Source organism: Drosophila yakuba, chromosome 2R (genome assembly GCF_016746365.2).
Source record: "Drosophila yakuba strain Tai18E2 chromosome 2R, Prin_Dyak_Tai18E2_2.1, whole genome shotgun sequence".
NCBI lineage: Eukaryota > Metazoa > Arthropoda > Insecta > Diptera > Drosophilidae > Drosophila > Drosophila yakuba.
In genome coordinates, this window is record NC_052528.2 from 18,027,913 (window position 1) to 18,048,594 (window position 20,682).

Below are 20,682 nucleotides of genomic sequence, written 5' to 3' on the forward strand. Positions count from 1 at the left end.
TCATTTTAATTGACACGTGGCCAGTGTAATCATCGCACAAATCCGCAGAATGGTTGATCCACAAGGGGGAGAGGGCAGGGAAAAAGGGTCACTTTTCAGTGCCGAAGAGCATGAAAAGTGATTTGAGTGGGAAAGTAATTGAATGAATCGGTTGGGATTCTATTATGGAATAGTTTGTCAGCCGGGAAAGTGTGGACACATCGAGAATGGGTGTGAATGGGTTATGCCAAGCGTAAAAATTCGGTTATGGGAAAGGAAAATGTGGAAGAGAGTTTACCATTCTCTTACACATTGAACTTCTAAGCACAGTAGGCAATTAAGAGTTTTGTATTCGATTATTGTAAGGAGTTCATCAAACGTAATAAATTAAATGCCTCTCCTGCACAATTAACAAATATTTTATGCCCTCGATAGCGAAATATATGGCAAATTATGCATGGAAATCCGGCACATTGAATGGAATGTGCCAGCCAATAAATTATTACGCTAACCGGGCTAGAATAATTGCAAATGGAAGGCAATGAAATGAATTCGATAGCTCCCTCGCCTTTTGATCCCCAAGGACCCAGATCATTAAACCGCATTCAGTGGCCACCGCAGTAAAGTTTTTCCTCTCCCCCACCATTTTCCGCCCACCACCCCTTTTTTCATGCACCGCAGCACAGTTTGTCACATTGGCTAAAATGCCTCGGGCTTTTCCAGCAGAAAGCGCAAAGAGCAAAGGGCATCGGGCATTGGGCATTGGGGAAGAGCCAACCTAAGCTGCCAAAGAGTTATGCTATTACATTTCTCAACGTGTTTTTCCAAAGCTCCTTTTTTCCACTGCTTTTTGCCCTACCAGCAGCAGCAGCAGCAGCAGCAGCTGCCACTTCAATTACATAAAATTCACATTATTGGGCGGCAGCGCACTTGAGGCGAGACGGCGTAAAAGAGTTTTTAAATTAGAGGCCAACGGCGGCCACCGTATCTGTATCTGTATCTGTATCTCTGCATCTGTATCTGAATCTTCGCCATTGCGGGACATTGCGGTGCCGCAGGTCAGATTGATGGCCTGACACCAGCCGGAAACATTTCGGGACAGCAACGCTACCCGGCGAATGGTGCGGATACGGGATCCACCTCATGCCCGAGATTCGGGACCAGATTCATCAGCCAAGCGTTGCCAAATGAATGCCAGAGGCCAAAGCAATCGGCAACAGAGCAGGCACGGGCAGCAACAACAAACAACATCTAGCGCTGTAAAAAGTGAAAAAAAAAGAAAACAGCAATTTCAAATGGAAAGTCGTATCTGGAATACTCTTTAAGAATATTCGATGACAGGCGATTCAACTGGTTTATTCCTTTGCTGTATTCCTTTTCCAGTCTGATATTTGATATTACAATTCCAAGATGAAATAATACACTCGGAATAGGAATCGGAAAGAGTGAATCTAAGAAAGTTAATAATAGGAAAGCTATAATGTTTCATTTCTGTAGAAGAATCTTTATCGCAAGAGCTTAGTTTCTTTGCAATAAAGGACATACTTTTCATAGGAACCTTGTAATGCATAACTTGACTGCAAGGTAATCAAGGTAGTTAATTAATAGTTGTTAATCAAATATTTAGCACCTCCACTGTAAACAGCTCGACTAAATAACTTCGCCCTCGGTAAGAGTATGCAAACAAAATAAAAGCAAGTCAGACAAACAAAAATTGAGCAGGAACAAAAAGCTGGTCGAAAACAAAGCCGCTTCTAATTTACATGGACCCACGGAGCAGGGAGCAGGACCTCGACCAGGACCTCGGCCAGGACTTAGGACCGGACCCCAATCCCAACCCCAAAAATGAAAACAAAAAAAAGGGATTCGCGCCCAAACAATTCATTTAAAGTTGCGACGCTTTTCGCGCATTTACCGTTAAAATTTAATGCCCCACTTGGGCGCCAGTTAAACAGAGGGAAAGCGGGCTCAGTTCGGTAAATAAAGCAGACAAGAGAAGCATATAAAAAAAGGGTAGGTTATTTTTTTTTTTTTGGGGAGGGGGGTGAGGGGCTTTGAGGAGCACACAAAAACAATTAAATCAGAATGCCTGCTAAGCTGCGTTGAAAATTGTTTGCTCGAAATTGGTAATATTTCGGTTTGCCATAGGCTGCTTTTATCGCTTTCGGCGACAAAGCAAGTTCGAAGCGGCAAAATATGCTTAAGTTTAAGGAGAACCCATTCCGGACAATTAGGCGCAATTTGCATGATAAACGTGCCATCAAGTCAAGCCACAAAGAGCATGTTTAAGTGCCGCACACGCGACTGTGTATGTGTGTGTGTGTGCAGTCAAAGAAATTTCGATTGACAAAAAACAATCAAGTGTTTGGGCCAGCCTACAAAACATTAACACAATATAGTCATTAAATAAATCATTTCTATTGTTAATGCTTGGCATTCAAATTGGCGAAATATAATTTACACATGTTTTACTTTCGCGCTTTATAACAAATGTTAATAACATTAATTCAACTGTGTCAAGTTGATTAGAGGCCAGCACGCAAATTGCCCCCTACGAATTTAAATAGATTTTTTATTTGCTTATTTATTAATATTTTTTTTCGTCTGCACTCGTTTGAATTGGTGTGCGTGGCGCAACAAAAGTTTGCCAAGTCCTGGTTGAGGAAATCTTTTTGTGTGTGCTTCCACTTAAACGCTTTCGAATGAAGTTTCACGCGTAAAAGTCATAAATAAAAAGACAGCCAACATGCATGTTTGTGGGTGGGTTTTTGGTGGGTATGTGGGTATGGGTGAATGGGCGCATGGGATACGAAGATTTTGGGGGCTCCCCGTTGCTCCATTTCTTCTGTGTGCCACTGACAAATCTGTAGAACAACGCCCAGAGCCATAACGAATACTGTCAGCCACGCGTTCGCATATGAAAAACTCATTTAACTCATAAATTATGCACTAAAAAACAAATAACTCATCATTTTTATGCGCTCGTCGAAGTTGGCGAACTCCGTGGAATGTGTGGGTATGGATGGTGGGTGGTGGGTGTGGCCTGCATTTGCGGGTGACACTTGCCCCATAAATACACTCGTGCAAAAATGTTGCTAGACAAAGTCGTAAAACAGGGCGAGCGAAAACTTTGAGACAAGCAATAAAATCCTTGCCCCCAAAGGATGGCGAACTTTAACTGCCGGCATCAACTGCACACAAGGTCGCAGCGACAACTAAACGTTTGGTAATTGAAAACTGTAATTTCGAGTACTTACAGTTGGCTGACAAGCCCAAGAACCCTACGAAGTGGGTGGATCTACTTTGATAACATCACTCCGATTTCCATGTAACTCGTTAGAGCAGAAACTGCAAAAATTCGAAAAACTTTCTTATTACTTTTCGTAGAACTCGATATTTCCATTGCAAAGTGGCTTCCTACATTTTCATCTCGTGTATGTGTCCATAAATTTTATCAGGTGTGTTACAAAAATTACAGCTGGTACTCAGTCTTAGGTCTTAAATTCCATATTAAGTCATCACAAAGTGGTATGTGTTTCTATTAAAATACATAAATATTTTCAAAATGCCTGAATTTCCCCTAGTTTTTCTTCAAGTATCTCAAGTTTAGCCCACTTATCCGCTACTAATATTTTGTCTTGGTTGTAAAAGACGATAATCGGGCTGAGAATGATAAATGTATGTGTTCGCGTGTGGATTTTGTATGCATGCTTTGCTTTACATATCTGGGCATTAATATAAGCACACTCGAACACATTTCTTGGGGCGGCCATTTAGCAGTATTTAAAATTTATGACCTGACTATTAAGTGCGTATTAACTGAATGCTTTGTGCATGCCATAAACTTGAGCCTTCGCCGAATAATGCTGAAATGATGGGCGGATGGAGGGGGTGTGGCATTTCGCATGACAAAGAGTCTAAAGGTGAACTTTTGGCGCTTTTGTAAAAATTGCTACCACTCTCGTACAGTCACTCATTTCCTGTGCACACCCCCTCCCCTTTGTCGAGTGTATGTGGCAAAAAGTTGCCACAAAAGTTGCAAAAAGTTGGTAGCACAGCGTAAAAATAAAAAAAAAGAACAGGCAGCTGAGTGAAACTTGCCCGCTTTGTTACCTGTACGGGCAATTGAGGGATTTTTTTTTCGCAATGAATGAGTGCCGCGGGTTTTGGCGGATGCAACTGGAGCGGAATCCCATTAGCTAATCAAACGCTGTCCACTTGTCAACGTTGGCCAGAACGCTTCAATGAGCCGGGTGTCGCTTTGCTGCTTTGCTGCTCTTCTGCTTTGCTAATTACTCCCCTGAATCCTTTTAATACGATTACGACAAGGCTGTGTTTTCCCCAGCAGCAACAGCACTGCGGTCAGCCCGGCGTAATGAACCGCACATTAGGGCCAACTCCTGTCGGCCATCCGCTATTGGCCATCGGCAATCGACGGTCCCCAGTCGACGTAGTATGGCTATGGCTGTGGCCATCGCAAGTCGCGGCTGACTTACTGACTTGCTGACTTTTCTTTCGAATGCGTTTAAAGTGCAGCACATATTTCCTCAGGCCATTCAGCTGTTCGCCTCCATTGCCGTGCACAGAAAATGAATTCATATTGCCAAGCTAAAAATATAATTAATAGTATTAAAAAGTAGCTATATTATTAAGATTTATTCCTTAGAAAATTGTTATAATAATTCTACTAGTATTGTGTTAACTTACGATTATTCCTTAATATATTATATGTAATATGTTACTATGTCTCATTTACTAGCATTTCTTTCAGTGCATCCATTGAGAGGAAGCTGCATGATGACTGCTACTGCTGCACTACCCGCGTGCAGTTCAATTGAATTTTAGTGGTAAACTTGTGCTGCCAGCCAGCTCACCTCTTCCTTCAGCACCCACTGCACACACACCAATACACACACACACACACATACTTAACTCACACCGATGGGCATTCATTTTCTTTATTTGGTGCAAAAGTTTTCACCCAGCCCACTTTTTAGCAGTGGCCCGTGGCCCGTGGCTTGTTGTGCCGCTTCATCGATTGCGTTTGGTAATTTGCTTTATGTTCCTTTACCTCGGCCCTTTTACTTAAAATAAATTAGAAATTATTGGAGCATTTGGATGCTTCAGCTCCAGCTTCGAGCGGTAGTGAGTTTTCGATTGATTTCGAATTTAGGACATAAATATATAATCGGCTTGAAAGCGATTGCCTGGCAGGCGTAACTTGCCTCGTAAATAAACTAAAAACCGGTAGTGGGCGGAGTACTCGAAACGTTTTAGCAATTTACTGAGCTCCTATGAGAAACAATAAAAAATGCCATAATAGATATAGTCCAACACAATAGAAGCACATTTTAATGTTAGTATTTTTGAAATTTGAGCAGACTTTTTGTTTAACTAAGCTCTAAAATTTACTTGAGAACACATACAAAAATATAAAAAGTTAAAACTGTATTATTCAGTGATTAAAAATGTAAGAAAAAAAATTCAGTAAACTATCCGAGTAACACAGCAGCCTTCTAAATGTTGCATAATTTGTTTTATTTTCCCCTTGTTTATTTAAAGTTTTCTACTCAAACTGGTTGATTAAAATGTGAGTTCCAACAGTTTTGGGTTCCCTTAAAGATGCTAGCGGAAGTTCAATTAAATTTTGAGAGAAGTTGTTCAACTTTTTTGCAGCAAACTGGTATTGTTTTTACCAAAATTGCAGCACAATTTACTGCACGCTTATGACTTCATCCTTATGCTGCACATGTATGCGTGTGTATCTGTGTGCGGAATATTTGCGGCGTATCTGTGTGCGATCAATAGCCTTTGTTGTGCTTGTATGGCCAACTGGTCGCATGAATTTCGTCAATTACTGCATCGAAATCGCACACCCATTCAGATGTCGGCTATGCGAAATTTAAAATCAGAGTGCGTGCATTTGGACCAATTTGTTTTGGCGTAATTAAGCGGATGTCCGACCCTTCACCCCTCCGCCGCCACCACTCTAATTGCACGCGATGTCTGCGATCCTAATTAAAACAATATACACTTACAGATAGTCCACGTTGGGAAGCATTTCCCAACGCATTTCGGGCAGCGCCAATGATTTCGATCGGGGCAATTTAAGCGCATCTTATTAAGCGACAATTCCTAAGCTCCAATGGCAACTAACACATCCACCGCCAGTTGACAATCCTTGCGAAGTTTTGTGTAAAACTTTTGCCCACTTTTATGCTCTTTTATGGATGCCCAGTGAGGCATTTGTGCCATTGCGACCGCAATAACAGTGAAAAAATAGCAGTAGTTAGCTTAATTTCTTTGCTCGAGTAGTTTTTCTTGTCGTGCCAAAGAAAAGAAGCAAAATGAAGCTGAAACTGAAACTGAAACTAAAAATGAGACTGGGAAAACACACCGCAATGAGTTTGATAATAGTTTCAAGTTATTAACATTCATTTTGCTCTCCTATCCTTATGCTCCCCCCTCCCCCCCGCGCAACCACTACGCACAAAAGCGTTTCTATCAGCGCAAAATGTTCGGCAAAGTTTTTAAATAAATTATTTTTGTGATAATGGCTGCATTAATGAGTCTCTGAGCTAATTAGAGCCCCACCGCCAGTGCAAAAAATAATTTCTTCTGTGCACTTTGGCATATGATAAGCACATTTTAAAGGTAATCATTCTGATTTTTTGGTTTTCGAGTATGTCGTTGAAAGCTTCTTTCGAAAAGGATTTCAGTTGCGACAGGCACCTAATTTTGCAGCAAAAGCTTTGGGATTCTAAGCTATGAATTGAGTTCCACGTGGTTGGAAAGTTAGCTTGAAAGGAAGCCTCTAATTCAGGAAGTAAACTTTGGAAGTTCATGAGAACACGTAAATGTAAAAATATTGTATATTCTACATGGTATAGAGTCCTTTTTCTTATTACTACGATAATTTTACTTTTGAAACCGAAAATAGGCTGCATGTTTCAGGATTTCTATAATAATATGTTTATAAATGTATGTGGTTTAAGTATTTGTTAAATTTAGTTGTTTCAATTTTAGTCCAAAGCTTCCTAAACATAACTTACAATTATAAATGTAGAATGTAGCAGTGCTGACTTGTAGAATACCTACGTATAATATACGTGGACTGAAAAATGTATATTACCTTCAACTAAATCATTTAAAATCTGGATTTAAAAATAATCTATGGCCTACCTAGCATATGTCAAGCCATTATAATATTTGGGACCGTCCCAAAAGCTGATATTTTTCTTGATATCTGATCATTTAATGCGCTTATCTCTTTCAGCAGAAGGAGCCTGAAGACGAGGGCTTAAGACCCCAATTGACATGCGAACTTGACGCACAAAAACTTGCCAGTCAGGTTACCAGATTATGGCAATGGGACGATACCAATCGACCAATTGAATTAAGCGCATTAAAGCAGCGCCATTGATGTCAATGGGAAAATCACGCAGTCATCGGGCGAAGGTGGAAAACCAAAAGTTGGAAAATCGGAGTAACCACAACGCGAAATCCAGCACTGAGAAAAAATTGGTTGGTGGTTGTTTAGTGTGTCACATCAAGTTTATTGTTTGCTGAAGTATCGAATATCCTTTTATGCTTTAGATGTATAACTACACATATAATACATACAAGTATATAGTCTCGATAACATTAAGTTTAAAACATTTAAAAACGTTTATTAGATTCTCAATTGAATAATTCCGCTTCATTATGGCTAAAATATGTATCCATCTAAACACATATAAAACTTATTATCATAGGATGCTTACATCAAGGATAGAATGAAGCTCAAGTCTTTATAGGTATTCGGGAGCAAATATACACATACCATATATACTATATACACTCAGGATATATGTGGGATTTCAGAAATGTACACAGTTTAGTTGATAACTTTGTTTTTTTTTTTATTTTGTTAGCCGACTTATCAACACGGAATCAAGCTGAGAGTTGAGCTGCCTTCTCGCTTGGAATCACAAATTACTTTTTAGTCAAATGCCCGAGATCTCACTTTTGAAGTGGAACTCTGTCCATTCGATATATGTAGCACACGATTGTCGATTATCTTAGGTAATAATCTAGGTTACTCACGTCCCAGTGACTAGAATGAATTTACTGCTTAAGTCTCTACAAATCTGTTGCATCCCCGTTTGATATTCCTGTCATTGAGCTTGCCTAACTATGCTTAAATTCCCACATCTGTCACAAATTTAGTAGCAATTTTACTATTGTATGAATATGTCTCCTAAATCTCCAAAAAGGTGTGTCAGATCCTACAGATCCAAACACAATGTCATGCATCACATTATTGTAACAGAAAATTCCAGGCTGGTGTAACTTAACTAACATTTCACCATTTTTGATATTTAGTTGCTAGGCAAGATGTACTCTTACTCGTATTTATCTTAAGTCGGAGGTCTATAGGCTTTGTACTTCCGCTGACATATGTTTTCATGTATTCTGAGTGGGTGTATCTTTGCTTATTCGCTACCAAAACAATAAACAATCATCTCCGTTTAACAGCTGAGCCTTACAAAAATAACTTTTAGGCTTGTTAAATACTTGTGGCTTGTCTGATATGCTTTACAATATGTGACGGTATTCTCGATAAATCTACGGGGATACAGATGAACAACCAAACTCGTGTGTGTATCTTAGAGATATTAAATGTACAAGCGTCTTTCTGTTTCAGTATTAATTAGGACATAAATCACGAACGGCGCTCTGCATGCGAATGACTCCTTTTTGGGTTCCTTTGGGGGCTGCTTACTTGCTACTCGGATCTCTGAGGGAGCGAGTGGAGGGTAGTCCACGCAGACCCTTCTCCAGTTTATCGGCATCCCCCGCCGAGAAGCGGAAATTCATAGCTTGTCCCTGACCCTGATTTTGGCTTACGCCCAGCAGGATTGGTCTGGAGTTCCGTCGAGGACCCAGGAGCTCCACACTCTCCTCCTCATCGCCGCCGTAGCTCACGCCCGCCACAGGAAGCGGTGTCTTGGCAGGTGGTGAGTACTCGGCCGTGGCCTCGGATAATCTGCGATATTCCCCGCTCCTCGAGTGCTGCAGCTTCCAGGAGGCCCTCCTCGTAGTCGCCACACTGGCGACACTCTGGCAACTGTTGCTGCAATGGACCGAGGCGTTCGTGGTGGTCAGGTTGCCCGTACTCTGGGACACCAGGCAACTGTTGGAGCTCGAACTGCTGCTAGACAAGCTGGAGTTGCTGCCACTCGTGCTTTTTCGTATGCTTCTCTTCGTGGATCTCATTTCCTGGACTGGCGGCGCAGGAGTTGCCTCCACTGGTAGTATGGAAACCTGGGGCTGGTCCTCTGGACTCAGCAAAGCATCGGTGCTCTTGCAGCAGCTGTGATGACTGGCCGAGTGCTTCATTGTCCAGCGAAAATCATTGGAGTTCTCGTCATCCAGCGGCGGGTAAATGCGACCAGGTGTCTGAGCTGTTGATGTTGTGATCAGCTTCTCCTTGGAACTGGCCAAATTGGGATCCGACGGCGAGACACACTCATCTATCGTATTCAAAGGTGATATCTGCAGCGTTTGCTTTTGCTGCAGCAAATCCATTTCGTTTTTGATGGCGGGTTCAATGCCCAGAAGTCCCAAGACCAGACGCGGATTGGCCAAAACGAATCGCTCAAAGGTTGGAAAGTCTATGCGATAAAAGTCCGTTTGACTGCTCCTGCTGGTCGTGCTCTTCTTGGGCTCCACAGGTGAGGGTGCTTTCGAGCTGGCCGTATTACTAGTGGGCAGTTGGACATCCCTGCCCCAAACCTCGGGAGGATGTGATGAACTACGTTGCATCGCTGCCAGCTCAGCGGCTGCCAAAACGCCGCCCATCAAGCCATGTTCCACAGCAACTCCAGATCTTGTGGCCGCCACTCCACTGATGTTGGGTATAGATCTTGCTGGTGGGAACTTGAGCGAACTGTGCGAGGCCATGGCATTCGATGTGAATGTCATTTCCTGCAGGGCGCTGATGGCATTACGAACTTCCGCACTCAGTTGGGCCACATCCTGGTGCAGCGTGGACACCTGAGAGTCCAGGCGCTCCAACGATGGCCTTTTACCGCCCGACTGTTGCTCCTCCTCCGGCGGTTCAGGTTCCTCAAAGGACCCCCGATCCAGGCTACAAGCTGCATTCAGCGTCCTATGCCTCTTGTTCGTTTCCCTTAGTGTGATCAGGGATCTTCCGCGCTGGTGGAGCCTCTGGTTCCTGGGACTTCCCATGCCCAGAAGCGGAGATCGTGCTGGATGCAGCGGGGAATTGCTTAGGTTGTGCAGCGGAGAAGCACCACTTGGTGGTCCTCCACCATTTTCCTTCTCCCCCTTGCCACCTTCCTCGGCCTCCTCGCGATTTTCATCATCCTCACTGATGCTGGGCAAGGGGAAAGAGGGCCCGATATCGGAGTCCTGGTTCTCGTAGCCCTCCCTCAAATTGCAGGTGAGATCGTGCTGAATATCGTTGGCGAACTGCTGCTGATACTCCGGATACAAGCGGAGTACTTCAACCAGACCACCCATGTGGATGCACTTCAGATCACAGTAGGTTAGCGCCTGGAAAATATGCAGTGAATATACGGAAAAACATGTAAGTTAAATTAAAAACCATGGCAAGTGCGTCAAAGGTCGTTTTGGCGTTAAACGATTATGCACTTTGGGCGGGGCGGGGACCAGGGGGCGTGGCAGCTGGTGTTTGCGCTCATGAACAACATGAAAAAGCTAAAACGCCATGTAAACGGCGTGTAGCCTAGGGTAGCACAGGGTTATATGAACTATTATAAATAATAACTATTGCTATGTGAATCACTTTATATGAAATGTACTATAGTTTAAATAACAGTATATAGAAAACTAGGCTGCTGGCAAAAGGAAAATGAAGTTCTAACTTTAAGTTCTGAAATTTTATTATTATAGGGTACTCTACAGTCGATAGCATGCTCTTCAAGAAGCCGCACTTGGCGATGCTGACGCCTTGGCGTCTTCTTTACATACTCGAGTGCGCCATCTTGGCGTTTACACACTGCCTCTCACCCACAAACGCAAACGCACATGCATACACACACTCGCAAACACAAACACAAACACGGGGAGTGAAGTATCACTCATACGCCCCGTGTGCCGCCTTGTTTGCCGGAGTGGCGATACAAGGAGGAAAATGTCTGCACTTTATTCCGCCAAGGCAGACATGCAAATAAACACGAGATAAAAGCAAAAGGTAACGGCAAACACAAACATTAAGGCAAAAAACAACAAACAATGGGCCAAAGACAATAGAGAGAGAGAAATACAGAAATTTTCCGTGGGCAAACTATGCATAAATTAAACACATTCCGCAACTAATTAAGCGACAATAAAATTGGAAATTTCTCGCTTAATTATTACCACCCAAAGGAGCGCAAAAAGGGGAGTGGCCTCCAATTGCCAGACAAGAGTTTATGGCAATTAATTAGGCGTGAAGCTCTTGAAACCTGAACCGCCCCAAGATTATTGCCATAATTAGTAAGAGTAAACGAGAAATCCTAAACGCGGTTAGAAGGATACCCAAACCCACTCGTCTCTCAAGCCCCATTGACTTTTGCAAAGGGAAAACAAAAACAAAAAAAGTGAAAAATGAAAAACCCGGTATGCCAGGCGAAATTCAAACTGCTGTGCACTCATCTTGAAACCTCTTGATTCTGCCTCTCGAAATTGCTGCCGCTGTGGGGAATGAGATAAACTTTACGACGAACAGCCTGAAATTGCAACTGGCCTAATCCTTAAAGAACTCCAGACTATGATAAAAAACATCAGACTATGATAAAAAAAAATAATTAAATGCTCGGCAACTAACGGCTCAAGCGGCAATTAAGCTGTTTTATTCGGCCATTTACCCGGAATCAAGAAAAATAAGCTACAGACAGCCATTGAGCTTTCTTGAATGTTAAGTTACAAGGTATTTAAGAATTGTATACTTAATACTTAGTATTTTTTCGAAACTATTTTCCTTAACTTAACGTAACTACATCCCATTGAAATATGAAATTCTCCTGCCCGGAAACGATTCAGAGCTCCCCAGCACACTATCATGTGAATGCATTCCATTCACGTGCGGCCTTGAGTTGCCGGTATAAAAATAAGTTGAATTTAATTACTGCCCAGTCCATAAAGCTGCCGATGGATTTCAGTGTTGGGGGAGCAGCAGAACCTTACCTTAATGTCGCTGCTGCTGCGGACGACAACATCCTGGCCAGCACTGTTGGTGGTGGCAGTCATCTGGCCATTGCTGGTGGCCACCAGGTGCACATTGATGTCGGAGCCCACCAGGTCACCCTTACCTGTTGAGGAGAGGAGAGAAAAAGGTCAGCACTTCGCCACTATACAGAATCAATGAGCATAAAAATAGAGCCTGGCATTTGTCTGGGCCAGGCCAAGTTCGTCTACTAGAACTTGATGGCCCTGCTCAAGTTGATGACACTGCCTGCCATGAATGAATAAACAACCAGATGACTGCCGCCTCACTGTCTTGGCCCAAGTGCAAATGGTTTTCAGAAGCGAATGAACTGGCGCGAGTTCAATAAACGCTACTAGTCGGAACATAAACAAAATGAAAATTTGACAATCGATACGTGAAAATCAACAGCAATTTAAACAAAACTCAAGGCACTAAAAAGAAATGCTCCATTAAATTGAAATCAAATTTTGGTAAGTAAACAGACCAGCGTTGAAATACAAGTTATGTTGAAATAGTTTGGAAATTTAAGGATAATAAATCGAATGCCATAAAACTATTAAAAATTCTCCTCTATTATATATTGGTAAAATAGGTTAGCTAGGACTCACCCAGAATAGCCACCACCATATCGTCCTTGATCACCTCCATTGATCCGTTGCACAGATAGTAGATGTAGTTGAGGGCATCGCCTTTGTGGATCAGATACTCGCCGGGCGCACAAAAGTTCGTCTTTATGTGCAGGGATAAAAGTTTTAGGCAGCCCTGCAATGGAAAGTGTTTGGAATTGGTGGTTCAAGTAAATGCGATTCTGGTTTGGTCAGGAATTGTACGCCACGGTCAGAGCCATTTACCATTTAGCATTTAGCAGTTAGCATTTAGCTCGGTCGCGTTTTATTTGCGCAATGGAACAAAACGGCAACAGCTGTGTGTCCTTGCCCTGGCATGTGTCCTGCGGCTTAGAACCCCCTTAGGACCCCCTTTCGCCCAGGAATCAACCAAGCTACTGCCCAGCCACCCACGTATTTGCCACGAAAAGTGGCTTAAAGCGCGCTTATAACTGTTGAGTGGTTTTTGTTTGCGTTACTTTGCCTTTCTGAATAAGCTTTATTAATGTTTGCAGTTCGCCTTTGTCATTCGGCTTCAGTTTTTCCTTTTTTTTTGTGAGTTTTGTCCGGTCATTCGGTCGTTCAATTCGCCCCGTTTTGTTTGCTTTCAAACTTAGCTTGAGTTGCATTTCATTAGGTGCCACCACCTTTTCATACTTCCATCCTTTCAACAAACTGAACCACAATCGCATTACCACGACCTGTTGGTATCAGAGAAAATCGCGCTTATAGAACATATCGTTTAGGAATTTACAGACAACTCCCTAACGATTGGCTATTAATATGATAAATAACTAAAGATTCTTGTTAATATGCACTTGATATTTCTTTGTTATTTAAATTTGAAGCTATTCGTTTTCCACTTCCTGCTCGCATGCAACAAAGGAAAATTGACTAATGTTCATTAAGTTCAATTCCTTTGTTTTCTTTGTGAAATATTTGCTGTATTAATCAGAAGAATCCGCTTTGCCTGAACCATTATTTCTCCTTTGTGTATTAAAAGAGTATTTTATATGCATTGCCAAAAATGTGATTGAAATTCCTTGTTCCATTTTTAGCATAAAATAAAACGGTTGCTATAGAAACGATTGGTATTTGAGGCTTTGATCTGAAAAGCATGCGCTTTGTTGTTTACATCAACATTTTTTTATTAAAAATATTTTATCTGCTTATGTAACAGGTTTTTTTATGTCAAATATATCTAGCTATCTATCTTTCTATCTATCCATCTACCTATCTATCTATCCATCTATCTATGAGTATCCATGTTCAATTGTCTTCATGTGACCCTAGCAACTGCATTGGGTCATGGAACTTTCGAGCCACGGAGCAGTTGAACCGTAGATGCGAAATCAATTACTGCACAATCTCTAGCTTAAGCCAGGCGGCTTTTACCCAAATGATTTCCATCTGTGCCCCCTCTCCAGCCGCAGTACAGTGAGCCCCCATTAAAGCTTTTGGCGGTTGACAAGGGTATTGACATTGGCCATCGCAAAACTACTCGACCACACTCACAGACTCACACACTTGCATTCGAGGGGATTTCTGCGTACAAGTTTGCTGTTGGCCAAAAACCTTTTTCATGCTTCGCTTCAGTCAAAACGAATGGAACTTGGCCCGCAGGGCAAAAGGAAGCACACGCCTCAGTGAGATGGCTCGTAAACTTCACCTGTGGCCATGCGTAGGCAGGGGGATTTGCAAAAGTCTAGGATGATTTTTATTTAAATAATTTGAATATTTAATAAGCCTCATATGGGGAAATATTTATAACCATTTATTATAATATTTAAGCACATGAAAAATACAAATTAAATGGTTAAGGTAAGTAGTTTATTGATAATAGCCTAGAATTCATTCATTTATTAATAAAGAACTTATATATTCTCAATATGTGCTATATGTTCTATATATTCTATAACCCTGTTAGCATTCTGCAATATTCTGTGCACCCCTTAAAAAGTCCTTGCCTACATCCTTGTCTACGTGGAGCACTCCCAACTTTCGTGTGTGCGCATTTGCTTATTTGTATGCGGTTGTTTGCGTGTGTTTGTGCTTCACAGCGACAAAGGACGAAACCGAACGAAGCCGAAAAAACGTTTCAGTTAAGCCCGCAGTTAACTTTTGACTGCTCGCCTGGCCTTCGTCTTCTCTTTTTACCTGACCCCCACCTGTTGGCCCCACCTATTGCCCCCTAACCCCTCCCCCCTCCCTCTACAGTCGCATTGCTGCTGATTATTTTGCCATCGCAGCCATTTCGTTCCATTTGTCTGAAGCTGAATCGCTTTCAAAGCGACACATTCTTCGACCCCTGAAAAGGAGCAATCGCACAGGTGCACAGCGAAAAAATGTGAGCGCTTTCCCTTATCAATCAAAAATTAGTATATCATTTCATTTTCCCAAAAGCTTAGATTAACTATATAATATTGTTACCTGCAAAATAAAAAATGTAAATCTAACACTCCCCAAAAATTAAATAGTAAATATTTGTTTGCAATACAAAATTTGTTTGAGTGTAGTCGGAAACTCACCTGGGAGGCCGCCTCGAATATTGGCAGCTGTAATATTTCACGATGTAGATGCATGGAAACGTCGCCACGGAGCTCCTCGGGAAATTCGCGTAGCGTCTGCAAGTCGGGGAAAAACCGAAAGGAAATGTGAGTTGGAGATGAGTGGAAAGGCAAACATAATCACCACCCCACACACACACACACACACACACGCTCAAGTGAAAAGGGGAAAAGAGAAAGTGGAGTATACACGTGAAAATTGAATCGCCTGAAAATTGTGAGGGAAATGCGTGGCATTATTTTACTCTGGCACCAGGGAAATGTTCAAGCTTATCTGGTCTTGCTTGTTCTTCAACTGCAATATGTAATACAAGATGGAAGAAGTGCTTGTAGATGCGAAAGAATCATAAGATGCCCTGTAACTTTCTGAATTTCAAGTTGTAGTGGTTATAAGATAAATGCCTGAATATATTCAATCATTAACTAAGTAAATGCTTTTCAATCCCATTTGAAATTGTTAAGGGAATTCTATAACAAATCACGAATGGAATATACATAGGCAACCAATCACTCTTAAGTTTATTTCCTCAAGACAAATTCTCACGAAAACGAAAATCCCTTTGATCATCCGCTGTCTCCTGCCAGGGTATAATTATATTTTTCCTTGTACTCTGCACATTTTATATCTTCCTGTGTTTTCCATTGGTTCGTTTCGAGTGGATTGGATGGGAATTGTCGGTGTTTCGGGATTAACATGGAAATTGAAGGGAATTTGCATCCTTTTTGTTTACCCTCCACACCCATCTATTGTTCTGACTTTCATCTCTGTACTTGTCCATATGCATGTTTCTAGGGATTCGCTGGCTGATTACGCTCGAGTATTATTCATGTGCATGAAAATCGCGAAACAAAATTCATTGCCAACTGGACCGCAAATGATATGGCCAAATCTGAGGGGTTAGCCAATTTTCTGGTATCTGACTTCATATTCAGTGAAAATGCTAATGGTAAATTCAACTTAATTGTATAAATGGTCGAACAAATTGTGTGTGTTTTGTGTTTGAACATAATAAAGGGCAAAAGCAACTAAATCAATTTCAGGCCGGTCAGATCTTAATTAAAAATTCACAACGAATGCCAACGCAAAGTGCAACTATTTCTGGCCAAACTAGATGTCAACCCATTTCCAATTCCATTTGGGTACCATTTTGGTTTCTACCAAATGTACAGCTGTGTTCAAAATAATAGTAGCTTCCTAGATAGCTACATAATTTAATCAAATGATATGTATTTGCTTGCCTTAAAGCCAGCAATTAGCACTATTTTATTGTACTTAGCTGTTCATATTTATGAGGGAAAACGAAAGGGAACTTTGACTACGCAAGCACAACTAAACATGGAAATATGTTGAAAGTTTTTCCCGGGTTTTGTTTCAGTTTGTTGCTTTTTTTTCTGGGCCCCCAAAGGGCAATTTCCAAAGAATTGTTATTTATGGTGCATCCCGTCTCCGCTTTCCCTTTTCTACTCACTGAAGTGTAAAATATTTTACATTAATTGCGCACATACTGGCCAAAAGTGGGCGGTCTCTATGTTTTCTTTTTTTTATTGTGTAGACATGAACCTGACTTGAAATTCGCGCTGTTGGGGCCAACATCACTTAGCCTGTAGAGGGGGGATCGGCACATTTCGCAAGTTAATTTTCATGCGCAATAAATTAACAATTTAATTTAGTGCCAAACCCGTCAACTCCCCATTTTGACCGCCCAATTTGGGCGCTTTAATTCCTGTGGCATCGACGACGCTTCGTGTGCGTGGGTCTGTCTATATTTCATGTTTGGCCAGTAATTAAATTAAATTCCATGAAGGGATGCCAAAATTCCTAAACGCGCAAACTCGTAGGCAACACGAAAATCGGTGTTTAATTGCAGTTAATAGGTACGACGAGGTCCTCACATCGCGTGTAGCCAACTGACAGTTTGATTTATGCGGTGTATATACCGAAATGAAGGTTAAACTTCAAAGGCAGATGAAACCATTATTAATTTGCAGCCCTAAGCCACAGCAAAGTGCACTGCACCTGCTGATTAAGTGTAGAAAGGGAATATGCATTAACAACCAAACTTAAATGTAACTTTCTTACTAGTATCAACTATGTGTTTTAAGTCTTCAAGGGGCAAAACTGCCTTTAATATGAGCTTACATCACCAATGCCAGTCGCAAAGCAAACTATAGTAGATCGAGAGATAAAAGTGGGTTTTATTTGAAGAGGTTTTTAATTAACACTATTAAAGGCGGCGCGGGTGGGAAAAAGTTGTTTGGCATTGCTCTCTGCTAATAGCAATTACGAGCGGAATCGCTGCTCTTTCGACTGCGCTGCGCTTTTCCTTTAGTTTTATTGTGGGGTAAAAATAGTTTTCATCGCCCACCTGACCAGCAGAACAAAGTTGAAACAAGTTGAAGTTGCAAAGTGCAAAGCATCCTCAAAGATTGATTTCTGTCGACCAACAATGAGCTATTTCCATGCAGCTGCAGAAAAGTTTTCCCCCTACAAGTTCGAAATTATAGTGCCACAATTGCAAAGCCAGAAACTAAAGCAGTAACAACACAACACCACATGCTTACTATTAGAGTCGAAACTAAATTAGGAAGAAGTGCTGGCAAACTGGTAACTTAAAGCACTCGACAACTTTCAACCGGAAGATAAGGTACACAACTGGCAAGTCTTCCCTTCTGCTCGAGTTAATGTAATTGTAAAAATTTTTAATTAAAATGCAGATTCAGCCCGATGGCCACACACACACATACACTTGGATAAAACAATGAAAGGCCACAGGAAAATCCGGGGAACAAGCAACCAACCAGCCAGCCAGCTCCTGCTCACATATGCTTTCGATATTTAATTTTAACTTTTGTTCAGGTGCTAGCAATGCCATTGCGCTTGAAATACCAGAATGCCAGAATGCCAGAGCACGGATGACCAATCAAAGGTGTGCCACACATTTGGCATTTGACCCGCAGCCAATCAATAAGTCACATGTCGAACTAAAGTACTGTATATACTTGTATGTTAACCCCACGGACATTTGCTTAATTAAGGGCTCAGACGTTTATCGGAGAGGAAAGGCCGCTGGCACTGATGATTCTGTGCCATTCTGCCATTTCGATTCTGGATCTGAAGTTCTGAAGTTTGAGTGAAGTCAGTCAAGTTGAATCCCAGCGATAGATTGCTGCGTCGACAACTTTGGCAATCATATTTTTGGGGGACGTACAGAGAAACAAATAGTTTTGTTAAGCGGGAAAGTGTCATGGGAACTAAGGGAAATAAGATATGAGAAAAGAAAAATACCTCTGAAATGTAAGTAACAGAGAACCTTTCCAATTATTATACATCTTATTGAATATTTATTAAATATATTCCCCAGTGTACTGTCTTCAATATTTATGGCACACACACTCGCACACACGAAGACGGATATGCCTTTGGGCAATCGGGTGTTCGGTGTTTGGAGTTCGGTGCTCACCTCGTATATATCAATGCCATGGCTGAGTGACCAGGAGGTCTGAAAGTAGTCTTCAATGCGCTGCTTCAGCTCCTTGGGCATCTGTAATGAAGAGATCATAAATTATAATTGCATTCGCATTGCTTTAGTTTCCCCTCCCCCTCCATCTTGGCGTTAAATGAGCTGCGAGGCGCGCTACTTTCACTTCATTTGCATGCATTTCGCGGTTGAGAGCCGCACAAATGCGCTTAATTGTGCAGCGCATTGCGTATGCGGCGTGGGTGCAGCTCGTTGCGTATACGCCGCGTGTGCTGCCTAATGGAGCGACGCTCAAGTTTGCCCCATCAACAGGTTGTAGGCCACGCAAACACGATGTCCCCGGGAATATGCTAGTTGCTGGATGCTGGATGCTAGAATCAGCAATTCATGGCCTTGAGCGACCCGTTTCCGTTCCATTTTCCATTTCCTGCCCAGCGTTGCGTGGCATATGGAAAATGTGCGCTGCATTCTAATAAAATCCATCGAGTGGCACTTCTCTGGGCTCCCTTTCCTTTCAGGGTTTCATTTATAATACGAACCCCGCTGCGGCCGCTGCAAATCTCAATCACAGTTCCACGGTCAAAATCATACTCACATTGTGGAGGGCCACAAAGTCCTTTAGGTCGCGCCATTTGCTCTCATATAGCGAGCGACGCGAATACATCCTTTGGATGATGGCAGTCACGTTACCGAAGACCACGGCGTGCATCAGAGCTGGGTAATGAAATGGATACAATATATCATTAAATCTCGGGTTAGCCGTCCAAAAAAAACGTAATAACAGCTATGAACGCAGCTCGTGAAGTTACATTTGGGCCACAATTTTTTGCCATTGATAAAGTGGCCTCATTACTTACATTCTAGTTCCTGTTTATGGTTTACAATTTCGCAATTTTGCGCAATTACCCAAATGTAGGGCAATTTTTATGCTTAAATATGACAACATAATAAGGTTGAGATTGCTATTGATTTTTACACATTTGCAAATAGTTGAACATAATGGTAAAAATACTAGGCATACAACTCCTAATTACTAAAATATATCTTTTGTTTTATAATTTAGCTATATAATGTTGCCTTGCGATTCAATTTCCTAAGTAATTTATTAAAAGAGTATGCTCAAACTTAAACCATAAAAGCAAGAAAGCTCGTTTCACGAACGTTTTCTTTCTATTTAGGGAATGCCTCCTCTAAATACTTTACAGTTTTGGGACTCAAATAGCTTGAGTGTAGTTTACCCTCTTTGTGGCCATATTTTGCAAGTCAAACATTATGGTACCCACCGCCAATGAGCATCATGATGATGGTGAAGACCTTTTCGGCCGTGGTGTTCGCCGAAACGTTGCCAAATCCCACGGAAGTGAGACTTGTGAAGGTGAAGTACAAGGCCGTGGAATACGTTTCCGCCGTGGTCAAAATGGCGACGGAAGCGTTTTTCCTTTCCGCCAAAAGCTGCAGCCAACCTGTGAAGAATACTTGAGGCATTTAATACGATGGGGAAGACAGAGAAGAGGAAACAGAGAAGAAAACTGGTTTAGTAGGGCGTTTAATTACAATTTGCAGGCCAAACAAATTGGGCTTATCAAATTGACAATGACTAGGCCTAACTTTTCGACTTTCAGTTTGTCAGTCTGTCAGTTCGTCTGCGTTCTGAGTTCAGAGTTCTCCGTTCTGTGTTCTGAGTTCTGAGCTCGTGTCAAATTCCGGCAAAACAGTTTTGCAAGGACCGGAAAACGCAGGCGAAACTTTTCGTGTCAGTCAGGGATGAAGGATTTTTCCACCCACTGATGATTAAGTGCTAGAAAATATCATGACGAGAACTTTTTCCCCATGGC

The 20,682-nt window shown here is 41.9% G+C and overlaps 1 protein-coding gene and 2 long non-coding RNA genes across 7 annotated transcripts in view; 2 read left to right on the forward strand and 1 right to left on the reverse strand.

The window, feature by feature from the left end:
• Positions 1-7,635, forward strand: part of LOC120321065 — a 25,628-nt gene extending 17,993 nt beyond the window's left edge. The window contains exon 2 of one of the 2 annotated variants that reach the window (XR_005560609.1): positions 7,256-7,635. This is a non-coding gene — a long non-coding RNA (uncharacterized LOC120321065). The remainder of the gene's footprint in view (positions 1-7,255) is intronic. The other variant, XR_005560610.1, reaches the window with a different exon arrangement.
• LOC6531173 (potassium voltage-gated channel subfamily H member 8) overlaps positions 7,515-20,682 on the reverse strand; it is a 53,749-nt gene continuing 40,581 nt past the window's right edge. For 3 of the 4 annotated variants that reach the window (XM_002091966.3, XM_039372363.1, XM_039372364.2), the window contains 7 exons: positions 20,131-20,322; positions 19,443-19,561; positions 18,830-18,910; positions 15,330-15,425; positions 12,805-12,958; positions 12,175-12,299; positions 7,515-10,539 (listed from right to left, as the gene is read on the reverse strand). In XM_002091966.3, coding sequence (XP_002092002.2) covers positions 8,740-10,539; positions 12,175-12,299; positions 12,805-12,958; positions 15,330-15,425; positions 18,830-18,910; positions 19,443-19,561; positions 20,131-20,322 — 2,567 coding nt within the window. In that variant the 3' untranslated portion in view covers positions 7,515-8,739. The remainder of the gene's footprint in view (positions 10,540-12,174; positions 12,300-12,804; positions 12,959-15,329; positions 15,426-18,829; positions 18,911-19,442; positions 19,562-20,130; positions 20,323-20,682) is intronic. The other variant, XM_039372365.1, reaches the window with a different exon arrangement.
• LOC120321066 lies at positions 15,384-19,339 on the forward strand. The gene is made up of 2 exons (XR_005560611.1): positions 15,384-15,455; positions 18,226-19,339. It is a non-coding gene; the product is annotated as an uncharacterized LOC120321066 (long non-coding RNA).